This window comes from Sebastes umbrosus, chromosome 18, assembly GCF_015220745.1.
Source record: "Sebastes umbrosus isolate fSebUmb1 chromosome 18, fSebUmb1.pri, whole genome shotgun sequence".
NCBI classification, from domain to species: Eukaryota; Metazoa; Chordata; class Actinopteri; order Perciformes; family Sebastidae; genus Sebastes; species Sebastes umbrosus.
In genome coordinates this window covers 13,988,435-14,007,923 of record NC_051286.1, presented here as the reverse complement: position 1 = coordinate 14,007,923, position 19,489 = coordinate 13,988,435, and the positions used below count along the sequence as shown (strand labels likewise).

At 40.2% G+C, this 19,489-nt stretch overlaps 1 protein-coding gene across 5 annotated transcripts; it reads right to left on the bottom strand.

Annotated features, from left to right (window-relative positions):
* Positions 1-892: 892 nt before the first annotated feature.
* On the bottom strand, positions 893-19,438 carry LOC119477323 (nuclear receptor coactivator 7). Of its 5 annotated transcripts, none has more exons than XM_037751366.1 (18): positions 19,281-19,438; positions 18,199-18,378; positions 12,747-12,904; positions 9,874-9,944; positions 8,936-9,043; positions 8,743-8,844; positions 8,405-8,443; positions 7,487-7,609; positions 7,173-7,357; positions 6,603-6,757; positions 5,330-5,917; positions 4,417-4,588; positions 4,177-4,324; positions 3,857-3,982; positions 3,574-3,726; positions 2,990-3,085; positions 2,820-2,893; positions 893-2,649 (listed from the first exon to the last, which is right to left on the bottom strand). In XM_037751366.1, exons 2-18 carry the CDS (start codon positions 18,234-18,236, stop codon positions 2,514-2,516), a joined length of 2,472 nt encoding a protein of 823 aa, XP_037607294.1. In that variant the 5' UTR covers positions 18,237-18,378; positions 19,281-19,438; the 3' UTR covers positions 893-2,513. The 5 variants fall into 5 exon arrangements, with proteins under 5 accessions (XP_037607294.1, XP_037607296.1, XP_037607295.1 ...); XM_037751368.1 differs by having other exon boundaries at positions 6,603-6,724; positions 19,281-19,437; XM_037751367.1 differs by lacking the exon at positions 19,281-19,438 and adding an exon at positions 19,138-19,249.
* Positions 19,439-19,489: the final 51 nt, after the last annotated feature.

Sequence of the window (19,489 nt, the reverse complement as noted above, 5' to 3'; positions counted from 1 at the left end):
TGGGGATTTATGTCAATTGCTGCTGTAACACCTCAATTTCCCTCTGGGGATCTATTTGTGATCTGAACTGTTACAGCAAGCAGACAAGATATATATTGACCTGTAGGGCAATAACAGCATGCCTTAAAAAAAAAAAAAAAAATGGCTTAAAAGGGTCAGTTCAGAGTCGGTTCACACACTTTTCCCTCGTTCTCAGCAGTTCTTGCTATACAGATAGTTTCAATGTTGTATAGCGAGATTTTGAGGAAAAACTGTTTTGTTTTGTTGTAATTTGAGCCCAACCATTGCCTTCCAAGTGTATGACATAAATAATACACTGTACAGTTTTATATATGTTCTATAAAGATATATAAATGTATGATTGGAATGTGGATAACATATAATCAGCCAAAAAAGTACATTAAGTTCAATATGGATATACATTTAATGTATGTCACATATATTTGAAATACTGTCTACCACAAATGTACATTACTTTTTTTTAGTATTTGTTTATATTTAAGCCCTATATTTTAACTTGCACTATTTAATGTCTTAGGTTCTCATTTTGCTTTTACTTGTGATTTTTCTTTTTAATATACATATTTAATGAGCATTATTGAAGAGAACCTGAGACCCCAATAAACTTGAACTTTAAGGTCTCACAAATTAAACTGTGGTGCCTGAAAACAGAGGTGGAGTGAGACCTCTAAGACCTAAGAAGGTGTCTTACTGTAACCTGATTACAGCAAATTACAGTCTTCTTCCTCTAGTCCTAACAAGAATAACAAGATACCATTAGGTCACCGGTAATGTTCTATAAAATCAAATTATATTAATATATTCTGATCATTAAATCCCACAGAAGAGCAAAAACATGGAGATATAAATTTGACATAAACAACACAACCCATTAGCGTATATATGTATATATTTAACATTTATTTAGGTTTAAATGTGTTTAATATAACAACACAATAAATAGATCCTTAGTGATATCACAGCAGTTTTGGATTCACGAGAAATAATACTCAGGGAGCATTCACAGTCACGACACAAGACAACAAAGCTCATTTTCACATGAAGCGATCACTGGCGGTAGTGGATAGCATGGCAGGTATCATAACAGTGGTGTCAGACATTTGCAGTATCGCATATTCATGCACTACAAGCCTGTGTTTCGGATACACAGGGTATAAATGAACGTTTCTTTTCCGTGTTAGTAGATCTGAATTTTTAGTTAGTGGCATACCAGAGTGCAAAAAAACAAACTGTCCCTTTTCCACCTATTTTTAAGTAAAGCACAGGCTGACCCTGTGGTTTGGACAGGAGGCGTCCCTCCTGTAGTGGTGATCAAATAGCATTCAGTAACATTTTTACATTGAAGCAGTGCTTAATTACACGGGGCCACAACACAGCATCGATTAATCCTGTAGTGCAAAGTGACATCATGTTAAACGTCTACCGGCTCTCTGAACGACGACGACGACCACAAATGAAAATAAAGGAGATAAAATCAGTCAACGTGAGATATGAATTCAATACTGACAAACAGTCACTTCTAGTGCTTGTTGGGTCCAATCAGAATTTAACACAACATTTCTATAAAAAGTACAACCATTTAAAAAAAAAAAAAAAAAAAAACACACAACGGAGCATTCTTTATAAAAACAAAATGTAATAAAAATAAAATGTAAAAATAAAAAAATCTAAAATATTTTATAAAATATGATGAGCTCACAACAAAATGTGAAATTAAAATAAAACATATTTGGTCATTGCAAAACCTGGCTTTTACCGCTTGTTTTGGATTGTACGGAGGAATTAAAACATTATACGTAGTTGTGAGGAAATGCAATGGAACATTCAGTTCATCTAAAAACTCAAGAACAAGACAGCCTTCGGAGGAAGTGTAACACTTCCATTGTAAACATTTACAACGTTTTCCCGCTCTGAAAATTCATTTAATGGTGGGAGGATTAAAGAAAAAAAAATCTCCCTGGTAATTTCCACTTCCTTTAAATTGACAAAAAATCCTGTACATTCCCAAAGATGCTAATTCATCATTATTTCTGCACACATTAACTTACAGCATTATGGGATACCTTGTTCTTTTCACACACATAAAATCTTTTCGGGATAACTTTAACAGTAACATCAGCAGCCTTCCTGTCCTCCCTCTCCTCATGAGCTCATGGTGGTCAGGCAGGCTGCATGCTGGGAAAGCTGGAGGCGTTGACACATGTCTAAGGCAGCCAATGAACTGAGAGCAACGACATTTTCTCACACTTCCACCTATATGAAGGAAGGAGGAACCAGACGTGAACTGGCCCTACTTACCTGCAGGTCACCTCAAAACAGGCTACAGAAGACCGCTCTGTTTGCCAGTCAACGTAACAACGGCACAGGCTTCTCTCTCACAGAACATTTAGTGTCATTGTGGGGTAGCTAGGTTCGCCTCCAAGCGGTGCGTAATAGACTTGGGGGGTGTTGGAGCGGAGAGTGAATGTAGGAGCAGCTGGGAGCAGGCGAGGCTACTCGAAGGTCCAGACCTCCACGCTGTGGATGTTGAAGTCCTGCTGGACGGAGAGTGGCTGGTTGTTGAAGGTGGCGCATTTGGTGGTGGTGCCTCGGAACAGCTCGGCGTCCAACCACAGACCCAGGTGACCGCTGCAGGGAGTTAGAAAACAGGTGGACGTTATTTGATGGCAAACAAAGGGGTGTAGATTGCCGATATACACGCGTATAAACGCTATATTGACGTGACCTAGCAACAGTAACCAAGGTGGGAGTGGCTTAGCGAGGGGTGAATTTGCAGTGTAGCTGGTAGATCTACTTACCCTCCTCCTCCCATCTGCAGAGAATCAGTATTGCCCTTCACAAAGTAAGAATTCTCCCCCGTCCAGCGGTACACCTGAAAATCGAGAGCAAACAATGTCCGATATTGCCATTTTTTTTTAGAATAAACCTAAATACCCGAACTGAGTTCTTAAACTAACTCAATACGAACCTTGACCTCAGGACAGAAGCTGTAGAGGAATGTCTCTCCTGTGCCGTAGCAGTGTTCGCTCACTCTGAAGGGATGAGTCGAGAAAGCCCCGAATATCTGTGTGTGACGACAGTCGGATTCAGTTTAAGGATGAAAAGACGTGGAACAAATAATCATAAACAGCCTTGAACTGTTTCAACTAGGAGTTAAAACCCTCGTGAAGTTTTTAATTATAGGAAATTTGAAATCAACCTGATGGTATAAGTTTTTACTGCAGTGTAGGAGACGTCAAAGTCCGAAGTTAAAAAAATAAAAAATCATGCGCACAGGGCCATAAAATGTGAAACACTCCAAACCTAAAAACCCAATGTGTTGCTCTGGGGAGTTGTGACTAGCTCAGTCATGACGGTGTTGAGGATGTGCACTGACAATGCTGCATTGACAGCGTTCAAAAAACATGACTCGACATACGGCAGGCAAATGTAGATCCAGTGCAAATCGTATAATCTAATCTAATGTAGTCAGGCTTGGTGAATGATAATTGTCCAGGAGACAACTATTACTATTACATACAGCCCTTTCCTTTTGACAGTTATCCACTGTACCTGGTTATCCATGTCTTTGATGACCAACAGCACAGGACTGTCCACGTCTGCCAGGCTCCTGTACAGAGTCTTCAGGCTGGTCCCGTGTTTCACAGTGCTGTAGGCCAGTCTCCAGGGGTAAATCTGCACACGGGCTGGCAAGCGACAGGCAAGCTGGAGGGCCAACACATCATCAGATTAGGAAGCGTACTGATCAGTATGTTGCATATTTCTTCCTATAACTGAATTGTTTTATGTGGTTTCGTAGCCAGCTGCAAATAACTGGTTTGAATTAGAAAATAACCTTCTCAATGTGCGTGTCCTGAAGCAGATCACTGGTATCACTGAGTGCGGGCAGCGCATCCAACGACAATTCACCGTCACAGCTGCCGAAACTCTGCCTGCGCTTCGCCTCGTCGATGGTGATGATCTTGGGAGCGAAACAAGCATATAAGCAGCATTAAAGAGAAATCAACGACACAAAGACATACTATGTCATAAATTAAGCACATTTCAAAACGTCAAAGGTCTCAAGCCAAAGTGCAAAAACATGGCATTAAGAAATGTCAGCGAACACACCATAGTCTTTATTCTGTTAGCCGCCTACTTCTCCACTGAGCTTACCTCCCAGCTGCAAGACGTGGGGTCACTGAAGAAGTTGTCTATCATGTCCAGCTCGTCTTTCTCCACCAGAACAAAGCCCTGCTCTCGAGCCTCCTTCCCGTACACATCTGGAGACCACTGGACGAAAAATGCATACAGATGGTCCACCCTGGAACACACACACACACACACTCAGTATATTGGATTGGTTGGTAATTGTAGTTTAAGAATAGGGTCGAGTATCATTTATCACCGTCTCACCTTTCTTGTGGCACAGCAAACCAGTACTCTGGCTGTTTACCCCGGGCCCCACATGAGTGGGCGGGACTAGAGGTCATCCCAGTGGCAAAGGACTTCCTCATTGGCTTTCCCACTTTGAAGCACAGGAACATAGGTGGGATTTTACTCTTCTCCTCGGATGAGAAAAGCATGTCTATAGAGAACGGGAATATTGAAATATAGAGATAAGAGAGTTTGATTAGTTTAATGCTACACTCCTTCATTTTATTGTAGCTTCCATTTGCGCCCACACGGATTCGCCAAAGTCTGATCTTTTCTTTCTTTTCTTTTTTTTTGAATCATGCTATTTATTGTTTCCTTAGAAAAAATTACTACAACCTAAACCATTACAAATAAAATAATATGTACATATATTAACAGACAGTAACTGTAAATTGTAAAATGAAATATTCAAAAACAAGGGAGGAAAAAAAAGTTAATAATAATAATACATAAACATATTTTTTAATTATTATTACTATTATTTAAATAAATAATAAAGAAATATGACAAATTAAATATAAATAAATGAAATAAAATAATAAAGAAATAAAAATGACAAAAAATAAATTAAAAATTATAATGCATAAAATCATTTTTTATTAATTATTATTATTATTCAAATAAATAATATATAACTAAATAAAAATAAATAAATGAATAAAATAAATTCACCAGATTCCCAACACCTACTTATATCCCTGTGGTCCTGCCACCACGTTAAATCACCCGTACAGGAAATAAATGGCAGAATATAAAAATAAATAAGTAATACAGATATAATTAGATAAAGTACAAAAAAAATAAGAATTAAATAATGGTTGCAACAAAACTATTCAGCAGACAATATTTGCAATTTAGTCCCACCCCTTAAACCCAAACAGATAATTCCTACCTTCTATTGGAGCCTGCATCCTCTCCAGCAGCCATGACTTCACTTCAGCCTCGTAGCTTTTCTTCCGTCTCTCCTCCTCACTGAGTTCAGCTCCTCCTGCTGGTCCGTCTGGGCTTTGTCTCTTCTGACTCGACTCCCCACGAACCTCTGAAGCCTCCTTCAGACTCAGTTCCCTGCTTTGGTCCACTGGTGCGCCGATTATTTCATCATGTGCATCATTTAGCAGCTCTTCGGTCCCTTTAGTTTTTATATCTTTGGTTTCCTCTGGGTTTGTAGGTTTATCACCCTGTTTATCAGTCTCTGAAGAGGATTTTATTGACTCTACATCCTCAATGGAGCTGTTCTGAGCTACGCCCTCATCCTCTTCATCATCCTGCTTCCCTTTAGTTTTACCAAGAATCGACTTGTCCTGAATGTCTCCCCGGCCTGGGCAGCTTGGTCCTAGTTCCTGTTGGTCCCTGCTGACAACGTTGGGTGTTTTGGAGGACGTTCCCTCTGCCTCCTCAGTGCTCCCGTTAACTGTTGGCTCCAACTCTGTGAAGCCTTCGTCTGACGGAGACTTCTCTGTCTGCTCGCCCTCTGTGCTCGCTGGTATTGAGAAGATAATACACTTTTTGTCAAAACATTTTATCAAGACATTTTCATTAACAATCAATCAGCAAATGTTTTTTGATTCATTTGGTTTGAATGGCAGAAAATAGTGAAAAACAATTACCCTACCAAAGTTAATCAATTACTACCATAGAAGACTAAGAAGATTAAAATATATTCATATCTGAGAAGCTGGAACCTATGACGGCGTAATAGGGCCATTGTAGGTAAAAAAATATATATAAATATATTTTATTTTCTCGTAAATTTGTGACTTTAACCTAAAAAAATAAAGTTTTATTTCTCGAAACTTTGTGACTTTAATTTCAGAGACTATTCAAGTTTTTTTTCTTGTAAATTTGTGACTTTAATCTCAGAGAATATTCAAGTTTTTTCTCAGAATATTACCCCCCGGTCCCCTGCAATATGCTAAAGCCATATTTGGATGCTCAAAAGTCGACATTCAGAAATACATTTACAAAAATTTGGTCACAGAGCTGATATTTTGAAAATTCAAAAGCCACTTTCATTCATAAAAAACATAAAACACACCCCAAAAAGTCTTAACCCAGAGTTACCACCACTTTGGAGTGATTCCATTAATAAGATTAAGAGGAGGATCACTTTGGAGCGTGGACTCACTATAGACAAATACAGTCAACATTGGATGACAGGATTTTACCCGTTTCTGAGAGGGTTGATTCGATGTCGTCCAAGACGATCGGTCGCTTCGGATCGAGGGCTTCATAGCGGCTGAAGGGGTTTAGATCTCGCTCTGACGGCAGTTGCTCCCACTCGCCGGGCCTGTACACAGGACACAAATCCTGGGGTAGGTCTCTGTGGGGTCACGGGGCATCACACATACCGGAAACCGGGATGGAAATGAAAAGGGAAAAAACAAAAAAAAGGTCCAAACAGAAATTATAAATGACCAGAATGATACAAAACAAAATAACATGTGATGTAAAACATTTAATGAAACAAAACATTTAATGAAAAATGACATGTTTTAAACTCAGAACTAGACAAGATCCAGCAAAAACAAAAGTACTTCTTAAAAAAAGGGATGTGGTAAAGAGGGAAATGTGAAAACTCCTGTGAACCGAAAGGGCTCTGTACAGTTTTAATCATGAACAAAACAAAATGAAACTGGAAGGAGGAACAAGAAAGGAGGAAACAGAGCTGAGGACTGGAAGAAGAACCGTTACAAAAGAGGGGAAATGAAGAAAGATAGACTGTTGGGAGCTCTTACGATGGCAGAGCGTCTTTGAGCTTCATGCGTGACACGTCGTCATAGAGCGCCACGGAGACGACCTCCTCCATGGGGCAGATCAGGCCGTACTCCTCGCAGCCGTGCTCGATCACCAGCGGGTCGGACTTGTGGGGGTCAAACATGATGTTGTTGGGTGTCACGATCAGCACGCCTCCCACCACCCCCTGCAACAATGACACAACACACAGAGAGACAGCGGTGCTGAGGAGGGCATACTTGTTTAGTATATAAAATAACTAGAAAATCCAATCTCAGTAAATTCAGTTTCAGCATGAATTTTCCAGGCTTCTTACCATGCCATCAGTGAAATATTTGCAGCTCATCTTGATGAATTTAACCGTTGCCGGGCTATCGTCCTCCGAGTTTGGGGAGAGCTCACGCCGGAGAGACTTTGCCGACATGTTAGCAATGCCGTCCTGAAGGAAGCGAAAAGGACAGATCAGACACCTGAATGTTATGCTTGTGCAATGGTGGTAGAAGAACTCAGATATTTTTAAGTGAAAGTAGTAATGGCACAGTGTGAAAATACTTGTTACAAGTAGAAGTCCTGCATGACCTACTGAGGTTTCTTCTTCTTGTAATGCACTCTTCTTCTCACTCAGTATGTCTGCTATTGATCGTCTGCAGTCAATTCAGAATGCTGCCGCTAGACTACTCACACGGTCAAATAAACAGTCTCACATCACCCAGATACTCAGATCTCTCCATTTAATTGGCTCCTGGCAGCCTATATAGGATCCACATTACAATTCTCACTCTCACCTACAGAGCACTGCACGGTCAGACTCCTGCGTATGTGGCTGAACAACTTCGCCCTTACTCATCAGCTCGCTCTCTGAGGTCAAACAGCCAAAACCTGTAGTCTGTCCCAAGCACTCGCCTTAAGACTCGTGGTGATCGTCCTTTCGAGGCCGTAGCACCTAAACTACGGAATGCTCTACCCGCACCCTTAGGGTCCGCTGACTCAGCAGATTCTTTTAAAGGTCAGTTAAAGACTCACCTGCTTAGACAGGCGCTTGGGTAGCCTGTATGTGTAATTGCAAAATAATCAGTCTACATTGTTTATGCACTTAACATTAAAAACTGATCACTCATACCATGGATTCAATTTGTAATCCATCATGGAGGGTATCAGAAATTGAATTACGAGAGAAAAATACAAAGTTTTGTAGCATCAGAGCCATAATTTCACTTAAAAATAATTGCCTCACCGTTAGGGAGCCAGTGTAGACGGACAATTTTAGACAAAGCTTGAAAAGACACAAAAAAGACTCTTGTTATATTATCTAACTGTGCAACTCTCAAGATAATCAGTGGATGACTTTACCAGTGCCTGCTGTTTTTAACAGACCCTGAAGTAAAGTATAATTAATACAATTACACCAAATAAAGATCAAAGGTGGATTTATATGTTATTTATGATTTTTTTTGTGGCATTTCTGCCTTTTTTGGAAAGCTTCATAGTCAAGATTTGTCCCTAAATGGCTGCTGTAAACTACTGCATAACGCCATGTACTCTAAGCAACATGATGAATGACTCTTTACTTACATGTGATGCTTTCTCTGATGAGCCATTTGTGAAGGAGGGATCAGAGGAACTCGGAGACTTGAGGTCAGTTTCTGACTGGCTCACATCGGGGACGAACAGCTTCTGCAATAATAATAATAATGATGGACAGCTGATGGTCAGCCAGTTGGAGGAATAACGAAGCAGCGGTTTGTGTTACTGCCGAGGTTCTCACCTGGCCGGGGTAGATGCTGCGAGAGAAAAGCTTGTTCAGCTGGACCAGTTTGTTTGGGGTGACGTTGAACGTGAGTGCGATGCTGTTGAGGGAATCGTCAGGTCCCACCTGTAACAAGAGATGAACTCATTTTAATAAAAAGGCACACAGGTCAAAATACTAGAGCTGCGTATTAAATGGCTGCACAATTAATCAAATATTAAACCAGAATTTTGGCTTCCAACAATTAAATGAACATGATCGACTGTGATATTGACGTTTTAAATGCTCCACTGCATAATAAACCATTCCTAAACTAACAGCCAGCTGGCGCGTGCACCTTACAGCTACATCCAGTGAAACATTTTACTAAATGTTGCGGCTGCAGTCCAGAGTAGAAGAGTAATGTACTGCATATTACTCGTTTTAAACAAAAATGCACCAAGATTGCACTGTGAATAAGGATCAGTCTTATTCTGATGCAAAGATTTGTTCATTAGTAGGAATGTAACACAACATGGAAGTGAAAGCAGTCTGTTCATTGAAATGTTAAAGTGCAGTAAAACATATCTGTTGTCCCTAAAATCAATGGATAATCATGATAAATAATCATGATCTCAATATTGATCAAAAATAATCGTGATTATCATTTTGGCAATAAGCGTGCAGCCCTGGTGTACTGGCAAAAATCTGGCGATATGATTCGTATCATGATGCAGGGGTTACGATTCAATATATTGCAATACTGTAGACAAGGCGATATATATTGTGAAATCATAGTATGTAATTAAAAATCAATAGTGTTTTTGAGAATTGATACAGTATCACAAAACATAATATCGCGATATTCAATATTTTTTATATTTTCTTACACCCCCACAAAATACTACATGATGCAAACTTTTCTGCGAATGAGTCAGCATGTTATTTGAATGTGTTTCCACCATAGTTTTACTCACAACGAAGTCCACTGTTCCTGGTGGCCTCTTCTTCTCCCTCTTTGCCTGATTGTTACTTTTACAGCCATCGTCTAGAAGGTAAACAGAAAATGAAGAAAGGATTTTGTAGACAGAGGACAATTAGTCAATAATCTTGTAAGAGATTAATATATGGTCTCATTCTGTCCAACTCAAACTTTCTGGGTTGATAAGAGATCTATTTAAAAGGTACAGTGTGTAGGATTTGGTGGCATCTAGTGATGTGGTTGCAGATTGCAACCAACTGAGTACCTCTCCGCTCACCGAGCGCAAAACCGTGGTAACGCCGTTCGCCACGCTCAGAGGCCATCCATACCATAATAACACTACTTTAGAGTGGTGGTACCACTGTTTTGCACTCTGGGGCTTACGTTACCGCGGTTTCACAAGCGTGTCGGAGAACTACGGTGGCCTTCAGGTAACGTTAAAATGTGAAAGGTTCTCTCTAGAGCCAGTGTTTCGTTTGTCCGTTCTGGGCTACAGTAGAAACATGGCGGAGCAACATGGTGCACTTTGTGAAGAGGACCCGCTCCCTATGTAGACATGAGCGGCTCATTCTAAGCTAACGAAAACAAAAGTTTCTTAGTTTCAGGTGGTTATACACAAATGAAAACATAGTTAGTTGAATTTTATATTCCATTTCTGTTAATAGATCCCAGAAATGTTACACTGTTTAAACCAGTAAATAAACAGTAAAAATGAAAACGCCATCCAATGAGGGCGGTGCAAAGAAATACCCCAGAAGAGATGACTTCGAAGTATCCTGTGCTTAATTGTCTTTTGAGTCAGTAGCAGTGCTATCATTATCCAGCCTTAAAACACTGCCCTACACATGCTGAAGCAGTTATCATAAACACACACACACACGCATAATCTGACCCTTGTAGTAGACAAGCTCCACAGTCAGCATTTTCTTCTTGCCAAGAACACAGAAGCTATTAGTGTACCACTCCCTGAATGCTAAATTACACTGCTGCCTCCTCCATGGAAACAGAGGGCATGACTAAGCATTAGACAGCCAGACTCCAGCTTCTCTTTACTGTACTGAGCATCAAACACAAGACCGCTGTCACGTCTCTGAACACTGCCGCTTATTCATTGAATTTATACCATGACTGGTAATGTGCTATGAAGCACTGCAGGCTATGGACTTTTAGCTGAAAGCGCATAAAGAGTTAAGCTTTGTTTGTCTGTTACACAGCAGAGCATCATATTCGATTTGATGGGCTGCAGGTAACAATGATGTGGTTTTATTAAAACACCTAACGCAGAGTTTACACAGCTGGCTGACCCGCTGCACGCACGACTAGAGTCCATTATCACTGTCAACATGAAGGAGACGGTGATGATTTATGCTGCAAACAAACTCAGCAGCTCATGATAGCATGATGTAACATTAGACGGCAAAATATGCAGGTTCGATTAGGTTTATCGTCGGAAAAATATGAAGCGATAGATATGTTCTGACAATTAGCTTGCACTGACATTGGTTCATCACAAATCATTTCTTTTTAGTAACTTCCAGTGTTCACACTGAGTTCAATAGCTTAATGATGCAATGTAGTAGATTGGTCTATTTCAGCAACTTTCTCCTATGGTTGAAAGAAAACCCTCAAAAATAATATTCTTTCACATTTAAGAGTCATATTTATTAGGGCTGTGGATTAGCAAGAATCTGGCGATACGACACGTATCATTATACGGGAGTTAGGTTTCAATATATTGCAATACTTGCACTCAGTACTCACATCCGTTGTGAATACAGTCACAACGGATACTTAAATGTCATCACCAACTGTAAAACACTACAGGATAAAAGATTATGCAACTTCCGGTTTAAAACTGCTGAGGTCGCTCCCAACACAGAGGATTGCACATCAGTCAAATAACAGAGCAGGAGAATACAATTAACGTTGACAGTAATACCACTAGTTGATATCTTGCTTGTCTGAAAATGGGTATTTACAGAGGGCAACAAAAAAACCCCAGTTTTACTAAGAAACAAGAGCCGATATTTAGTTTTGGTCTGCCGGGAGTAAGATTTCTTTCTGATTAGTTAGTAAACCCGCTTTGAATGGAGCCAATACACCAAGGTTAATTAACTGCCATAATGGAGGACTATGACTAGAATATTTGTGACTAAATTATAATTCTCATGGTCTTTACCCAGTGACTGATGGGAGATTAGTTGGTTAGTTTACAGGGTTGTAAGAATGGTGGTGAACAGAGGGTTTTGCTTTGTAAAAGGCTTAGCTGGATGATGACGAGCTAATCTGTCACACTGAGAAGGGCAAGATAAGCCACTAACGGATAGTAGCAGAAGTAGACTGCCCCAAGCCAGCCGATTAGATTGTTATCAAGCCACAAATAGGCGTTATCGGTCACTATAAGCACCATGGATGTGGGTCAATAGGGGCCTACTACACCCACTGGTAAGTTTTACCATCTATTCATATGGTAGATCACTGAAAGAAGGTCTAAAAGAAGACGACAGTGACCTCTAGCCACTGTAGTAATTATGACAGGAGCAGAAGCGGTAGTGAGAAACGTCATAAGGGGTGGAGGTCGGGGGCAATGGATGGGACACAAAACACAGGACTTTCACCCAGGAGACTGGTGTTCGCATGACTTTTGAAATGTAGTTATTTTAAGCCAAAACATGAAGACTAAAGAAGCCTCTTTGTTTGTGTTCAAAACGTAACGTTTCGCTTTCACTTTTACAACGCAGTAGGTGTAATAGTTCCCTAATGACCCATATCTATGGTGCTTATAGCGACTGATAACATTTGAATTGGGCGCCCAAGCAGAGCGTCACCAGTTCTCGAGGTGTCCGTGTATTGTTATGCATGTCTTACCCGAGCCTGCAGGTGGCTTTGCTGTTATTCTCTGTAGGTCAGTCTTCTTGTTGGGGTCGCTGTCATTTGGGATGTCTGGACAGGAAATGATCGCCGGACTCTGCTCAGTCACATTCTTCTCTGATTGGCTCTGCTTGAGCTGTCGCCGCCTCTTCAGCCTGATGGGACGCCAGAGGACATAGATATATTTATTAGAAGTAAATTAAAAAAAGCACAGGAGCGTAGATGATCACATTTGTTATAACTTATTCCATGACAACTCTTTCAGGTTGAGATGAATATATAGTATGTATGAACATGTGCACAGGCACCGAACCATTTTAATGTTATACAGCGCTGCAGGAATGAGTCCTAAAACACGGAAATGAGCATTTCTGCACTTCCGGGTCCCTTGTATGGAAGTCAGTTTCATCAGGTTTTTGGGCTGAAATAAGGTCTGTGGTTAACACAAGATTAAAGAGAACAAAACGTGTAAGTATCATAAACGTTTGTTTGCTACAGAGTTTATTTTCTACAATAATCCAAAACCCAATGGAAAAATCCCATTGGCTTTTTGACGAGGGAACCAGGGCGATGCTAACTTCCTGGTTGGCCTACAAAAATACGTCATCCCTGCAGCACTCTATAGTTGATGACCTTTTCATTATAAAACATCAACTACTCCCAGAAACAGCACATTGTTTGTTGTCTAATGATCAGACCTTCTGTCAAGGTGCTACTATTGTTGCTCAAAGTTATTGGATTGAACTTTTCTCTCTCTTTACTTTACTGCGTCAGCTGTATTTTCCTCTCAGACTGTCCTTTACCCCGTTGTTAAATCATTGATAGGTGAGGCAGTGATGTAATGGCATCTCCAGACCCTGTTGGGGTTCATTAAGGGGAACTGCAGTGCAGTCGAAACACTGGGTTAGTGGTGCACTTAAGGATAGTGCACGCTCTATGAGCCCCACTGAAAACGTAAGTGTGCTTATGAGTATGTTAAGAAAAGATAAGAACAAATTGATTTATCAGAAGCTCTGAGTGATATGGGTAGGGTTGCCCTGCAAAGCCCCGGGTAAAAGAATAATAAAAGAAAAAAACGAAAAGAGAAGCGTTTTAAGTGTTCAAGTGCCCTAATGGAAAGGCAAGAGTGGGTCGATAAAGCTGCAGACAGACACAGTTCAGGCCTCTCCCATAGCCTCAGGTCTCTCTCCCACTTTAACTGGAGCAAGCAGCACACATCTGGTAGTGATGAACTCAAGAATCTGCAGTCGGTTTCACTCTGGGGCATCTCTCAAGCCTTCATTTTAAGATTTTCCCCTTCTTCTCTCCTCTTTAACCTTCAGTTTGTAACCAGTGCATCCATAACGACAGAGATATACTCCAACACTGGAGGTAACAAGTGAAAATGAAAATACAAAATAACTAATTACATAGATAATCACACACACCTCAAGACAATAGGCACATAAGGTACCTGTCAAGCGATTGTTTGTATTGTTTGTATATGTGTAGATTTGATATATAATCTTATTACTGGATGCAATTTTGATGTTGTAACTTCACTGTCTGTTCTGTTCATTTGTTTTTAGGCAAATTCCTGTTTCTTTGACGTTATGTTTGCTGGAAAATAAATCGCAGTTCTCTAGCAGGTGGGTCTGGTTTCCAAAGTGGGGTCCAGGGACCCCCAGGGGTCCTTTATCGGGTTCCAGTGGGTCCCCAGCAATTTATATTCACTACAATTCCATCCATAAGTAACACAATGACAGAATCTATGACTATTTTGGTCATGGGTTTAATACACTTTATGTAATAAACATCTAAAAGCAAAAATCCAATCAGATTGGGGACATTGGGACAGAATCTTATCAAGTGGGAGTCCTTGGTCTAAAGGGGTCCTTGACGAGGAAACGTTTGGGAATCACTTCTCTAGCAGACACTAGTTGCCTTCAGGATGTTTCCATATTGCAGCATCATTTGACCACAACTGTCTTGCAGCAAAGAGGCTTCCCCGAAGCATGACGCTACCACCTCCAGGCTTCATGAGGGAAAGTGTATGTGCAGTGTACATCAAAAATATAGTTTAGTACGACGGTCTCATTAAACAATAGAGCCTTTTTCCCCTTTAATTCACAGTGTCCCACATATCTGTCTTGTGAGTTTTCAACAGTCATTAAGCTGTGACCGGTAAAATCACCAAGATAATCGTTACTTCATGTGCGGTGTCTCTCTATCTTAGACTTTAGCTCCTTTAGAGTTGCCATGAGCCTCAATCACTAGTGTGTGTGCACAGTTTGCTCTCAGAAAACGTACAGCTTATTGTACTTTACTGTATATTCAGTGCCTTTAATTCTTCAGTAAACTCAGATTTGTTTGGAATATCATATCATATGATATATCGTCACATGTCATGTTAAGGGAGTGAATACTTGCATGCATTTATGTTGTGTTTCGTATTCCTACTTGATTTAAATCAGTTGGTTGATATATTTTTCACTTATTAAAAAGGTAGGGTTGGTGGTGCTGTTCAAAAACATTTTTGTTATATTTGTTGAAATTCTCATTACATCCCGACAGCAATCAATAAATCAAATGTGCTCACAAAAAAAGAAAAAAATCCAGTTTCTGTGGCTGTCGCAGGACTGGAATAACCCCGTCCAATCATTTAATGAGGTCCAAACGTAATGATTGGACGGGTTATCTGTCTGCCTACCTGTGTGCACTCTGCCCGTGCACTCATTGTGCATCACCGGAGTCTTCCACAAGCTGCTAGTTCGACAGCCGTGCAAACAATAGCCATGTTCGTTGTTCACGTTCATTATGATATGTTTATGTTCATAATGATAATAGTGGGGGGAGTGACTTTGGAGGGAGGCCTGAAGTGACGTACTGTCAGTGTTGCAGACTTTGCTACTTTCACACTAGATCTAGTGACTTTTGGAGCTAGTACTGCTAGATACATTCATTGGTAAAGAGTTGGAAACACTGGGCTGTCTTTTTTGGTTGGATCATTTTTAAAATCTAGTGTACTCTTGCTAGTTTCTCAGCATTACCAACCCTACCTTTAACTAGGAGAATATTTTTTTCTGTTGTTCAGTGTCAAAAAAATCTGATCACATGTAAAGAGTTTCACTTTTGTAAAACAACAAAACACAAAAAAGTGTAAGACGGATTAGTACTTGTTAATGGAATGTGTATGCTCCACAATGACCTTTCTTCATCAGGAAGTGAGGCAGCATATGGTGCAACTAGCAGGAAAGCTACATGTTATAGCAGGAGCTGTGTTGGTGAGATCGGGCTGATTTTCCTTCCTGACATGTTCACTTTCTGTCCACACAGGCACAATATGGCTATTAGTCTTTACAGTAGTAGTAGAGGTCTGCTTCATCTTGCACCTTTCCACTGTTGTTTTGCTGCTCTGTCCCTCCCACAGGTACCCACACTGCAGGAAACTGACTCAGCTCAAAGCCTGCAATCCCATTAAGATTTAATGCACTGCTTATTTAATAATTAGAGATCGACTGAAGTGTGATGCCATCACAAAATAATAATGTAATATTTCCAAACATAAGCCAATCGAATCAATAAAACAAAAGATAAATTGCAGATTTGTACCAGGCGGTCAGCATAGCCTGAACTAGTAAGCTGAGACATAATAAGAAAGAATAACATCGCATTACCTCACCCAAGCCCACAAACTCTGATATCAACAGCACACTAACCAGACGACTTGTGCTTATCCATAAATCAACTTGTTTATTCAGTTTGTGGCTAACGTTGACCTTAATTTACATAGGAGCAATTGTTTGTCCATTTTAGCCATAAAACAAGACAAACAAGTTAGTTTCCCACGCTACGATATACTGATCATGTAGAGCCGACCAGGAGGGATGGGATAAATCAAGCACAACAAGAACTGTATTCTGATTTAGACACATTCAAGCCATATTACACAGTAGCACACTACTTATATTATTCACTCAGCTCTCTAAAATAAACACCTGCCAGTCGATCATACAGTTCTTACGTCTCTCATCATCTGTGTTGACGTCAGAAAGAAAGGGCCGATCTTTGTTCATAACCCGCCGATTCCTTGACCATCTATTCCCTGTAACTGTGACAAATCTCTCTCTGCACATTTCCTGCTATCATGTTTCACAATGCTGCTAAAATCCAATTTTACAGTCGACATCCTCCCTGTGGGTGAAGAGACTCTGACGCATGACTCGGATTATATGAGGCCGGGTGCAGCTCAGAGACAGGTGACTTAGCGGTGCCGATCCATGATTTAAAGAAGGTGAGAATGAATAAGTTAATGTGCCTTTACAGCAGATTGTCAAGGTACAAACGACCGTGCAGCACAATGGAAAAGCCATAATGTCACTTCCAACAAGCAATGTACTAAGTAGAACTTGTTGTTTATAAAAGAAAATACTTTGGACTTTACTCTCCAGCAGGTGATACCTGGGCTGAGTGACATAGATAGAATAACAAATATATATTTATATCATTCTTATATCATATTATATCATTCTGTTTCTCCAGATTGACATTTTTTCTCCTGTTAAAGTTTATTTTGTTGGTAATTTTTCTTTTATTCTCATCAAGGGGTCTAAGGATACATGCTATGCAGATTGTAAAGCCCTCTGAGGCAAATTTGTGATTCTTAAAACAACATTGACTTAACTGGATTACTAAAATAATCCAAGGCAGGGTCCCTGATGAGAGATGCATTTTGTACTTTTTTGAGATCATATTCCACCCATGCAATGTGCCCCCATAATAAATGTCAGTGCTTGACATAGGGCTGCACAATTAATCAAATATTAATCACAATTTTGGCTTCCCACATTTAAATGAAAATGATTGCCTGCGATATTGATCATAAAATGCATGTTCTGCTTATAGAAAACTCTGCAGCATATCAAATCAAACACTCCCTAAACTGACAGCCAGCCACCACCTGGCGATCGAGATGTTTTGGCTTCACTTTTGGGGATAGATATTATCTTTACAAACAAATGTGTTTATGATTATAATTATAATTATGTTTCTTTTGTCTCTTAATGTTGCTAATTTTGCTCTCAAAGTTCACCAGATCGATGCATTTAACTTTAAAATGTAGCTAGCAAACAGTAGGGTGAATATTCTTGTATTTTTTCATATTGCAGAAAAATAAATATTGCAATTTTTTTTTCTAATAACGTGCAGCCCTAGTTTGTACATTAGCAGGAATGTGGCAAAGCATGGAAGTGAAAGCAGTGCTCTGTTTATTCTAATGTGAAAGTGCAGTAAAAAAAACAAAAACATGTTGTTGTTAAAAATCTATGAATAATCGTGATAAATAATCGTGATCTCAATAAATAATCCTGATTATCATTTTGGCCATAATCCTGCAGCCCTAGCTTGACATCAGTTCTGCTGCATGAAAAATATTTAAATGCAAATGACACACACACATAGAGTCCCTTACCTGGCAAAATATCCCGGCTTCCTGTCTCTCTTTTCCATCAGGCCAGGGTCCTAAATCTGCATGCAGTCAAGCAGCATCCATACAAACATCCACCCTCACACACACCTCACCCACTCAGTGTTTTCCAAGCCAGCTGACTTGGAGGAAGATCACCTCTCACACTGAGCTCTCACACTTGTCCTGCAGAGGAAATAAAAGTGATGGGGATTAGCAGGCTCACAGGGTGCCTCCTCACTCTACAACACTCAACACTACAATGCAAAAAAAAGCAAAAACTGACAGTGCATCAGCTTTTAAAGTGGAGGGTGATGAAAGCATCCTATAATAATATGCAATGTCAGGCCACTCAGAGAGCCTCTACAATGGCTGACCAACAACAGGATGGAAAAATGCATCACTCTGCTCTGCTGTGGAGGAAACACACACACACACACACACACACACATCTGCTACTAGTTATTGCTGCAACAGTAAACATTAATCACAACAGTGTGTCTATTATTAGCATCCAGAATCCCAGTTGATGTAAACATGCAGATCATGGCTGCACTAAAGCAAGCTGGCTGTGACAATAAACCAAACAATCACACACCCTAAAGAGCATAAATCAACCGCAGTGCATGCATGTGAAAGTGTTATATAACAGGCTAAGCAACCAGGGGAAAGGCTAAATGTGGAGCAACATTACCCCACCTAGCTACATTCTTCAGTTTAATACAGCAGCTTTGCTCAATGGGAACTCCTCTGTGAGGAGATTTCAGCTTTTGTCTTAAGGTGCAGCAGTAACAAAAGACTAGATTTTGCAAGCTGCAGATTCTGCTAATATTAAAACAATATATGTGACCAGTCAAAGCAGACACATGCACAGTGAACAAGGTCCATATTTGCAGCTGCTAACTGTGCTAGCTTAGCCACTTTTGTTTACAGGACAATAGCAACCTGGTGGAGATGGTATAAGGAGATTATATTCGGTCCATTCTTCTTATAATAAGCTATTCCTGTTCATGCAATGTGGCTTAACTCTGATGCACAACGAGGCTAAATAAGCAGGAAAAATAGGTGGCTAAAAATTGCCCACATACCTTGCGTGCATCCTCCAACAGAGCTTTTATCAAAATGAAGCCTCCCTTCTTCACGACGCCCTCTGGTGTCATGTGCACTGTAAAAACATGAGCTCACCACTATACTAGCTTTGGCTAAATAGCTATAGGTAATTTCCGGGTAAGGCTAGCTCAGGTTGAAGGTTGGATTGTTGGCTGATATTACACTGCACCGTGTTTGATAACCGACC

Coding starts and splice junctions, on each gene's coding strand:
- LOC119477323 (XM_037751366.1), bottom strand. CDS start 18,236: ATGGAAAAGAGAGACAGGAAGCCGGGATATTTTGCCAG. Junction 9,945..12,746: donor AAAGCCACCTGCAGGCTCGG/GTAAGACATGCA, acceptor TTTACCTTCTAG/ACGATGGCTGTAAAAGTAAC. Junction 7,610..8,404: donor TCTACACTGGCTCCCTAACG/GTGAGGCAATTA, acceptor CGCTTCCTTCAG/GACGGCATTGCTAACATGTC.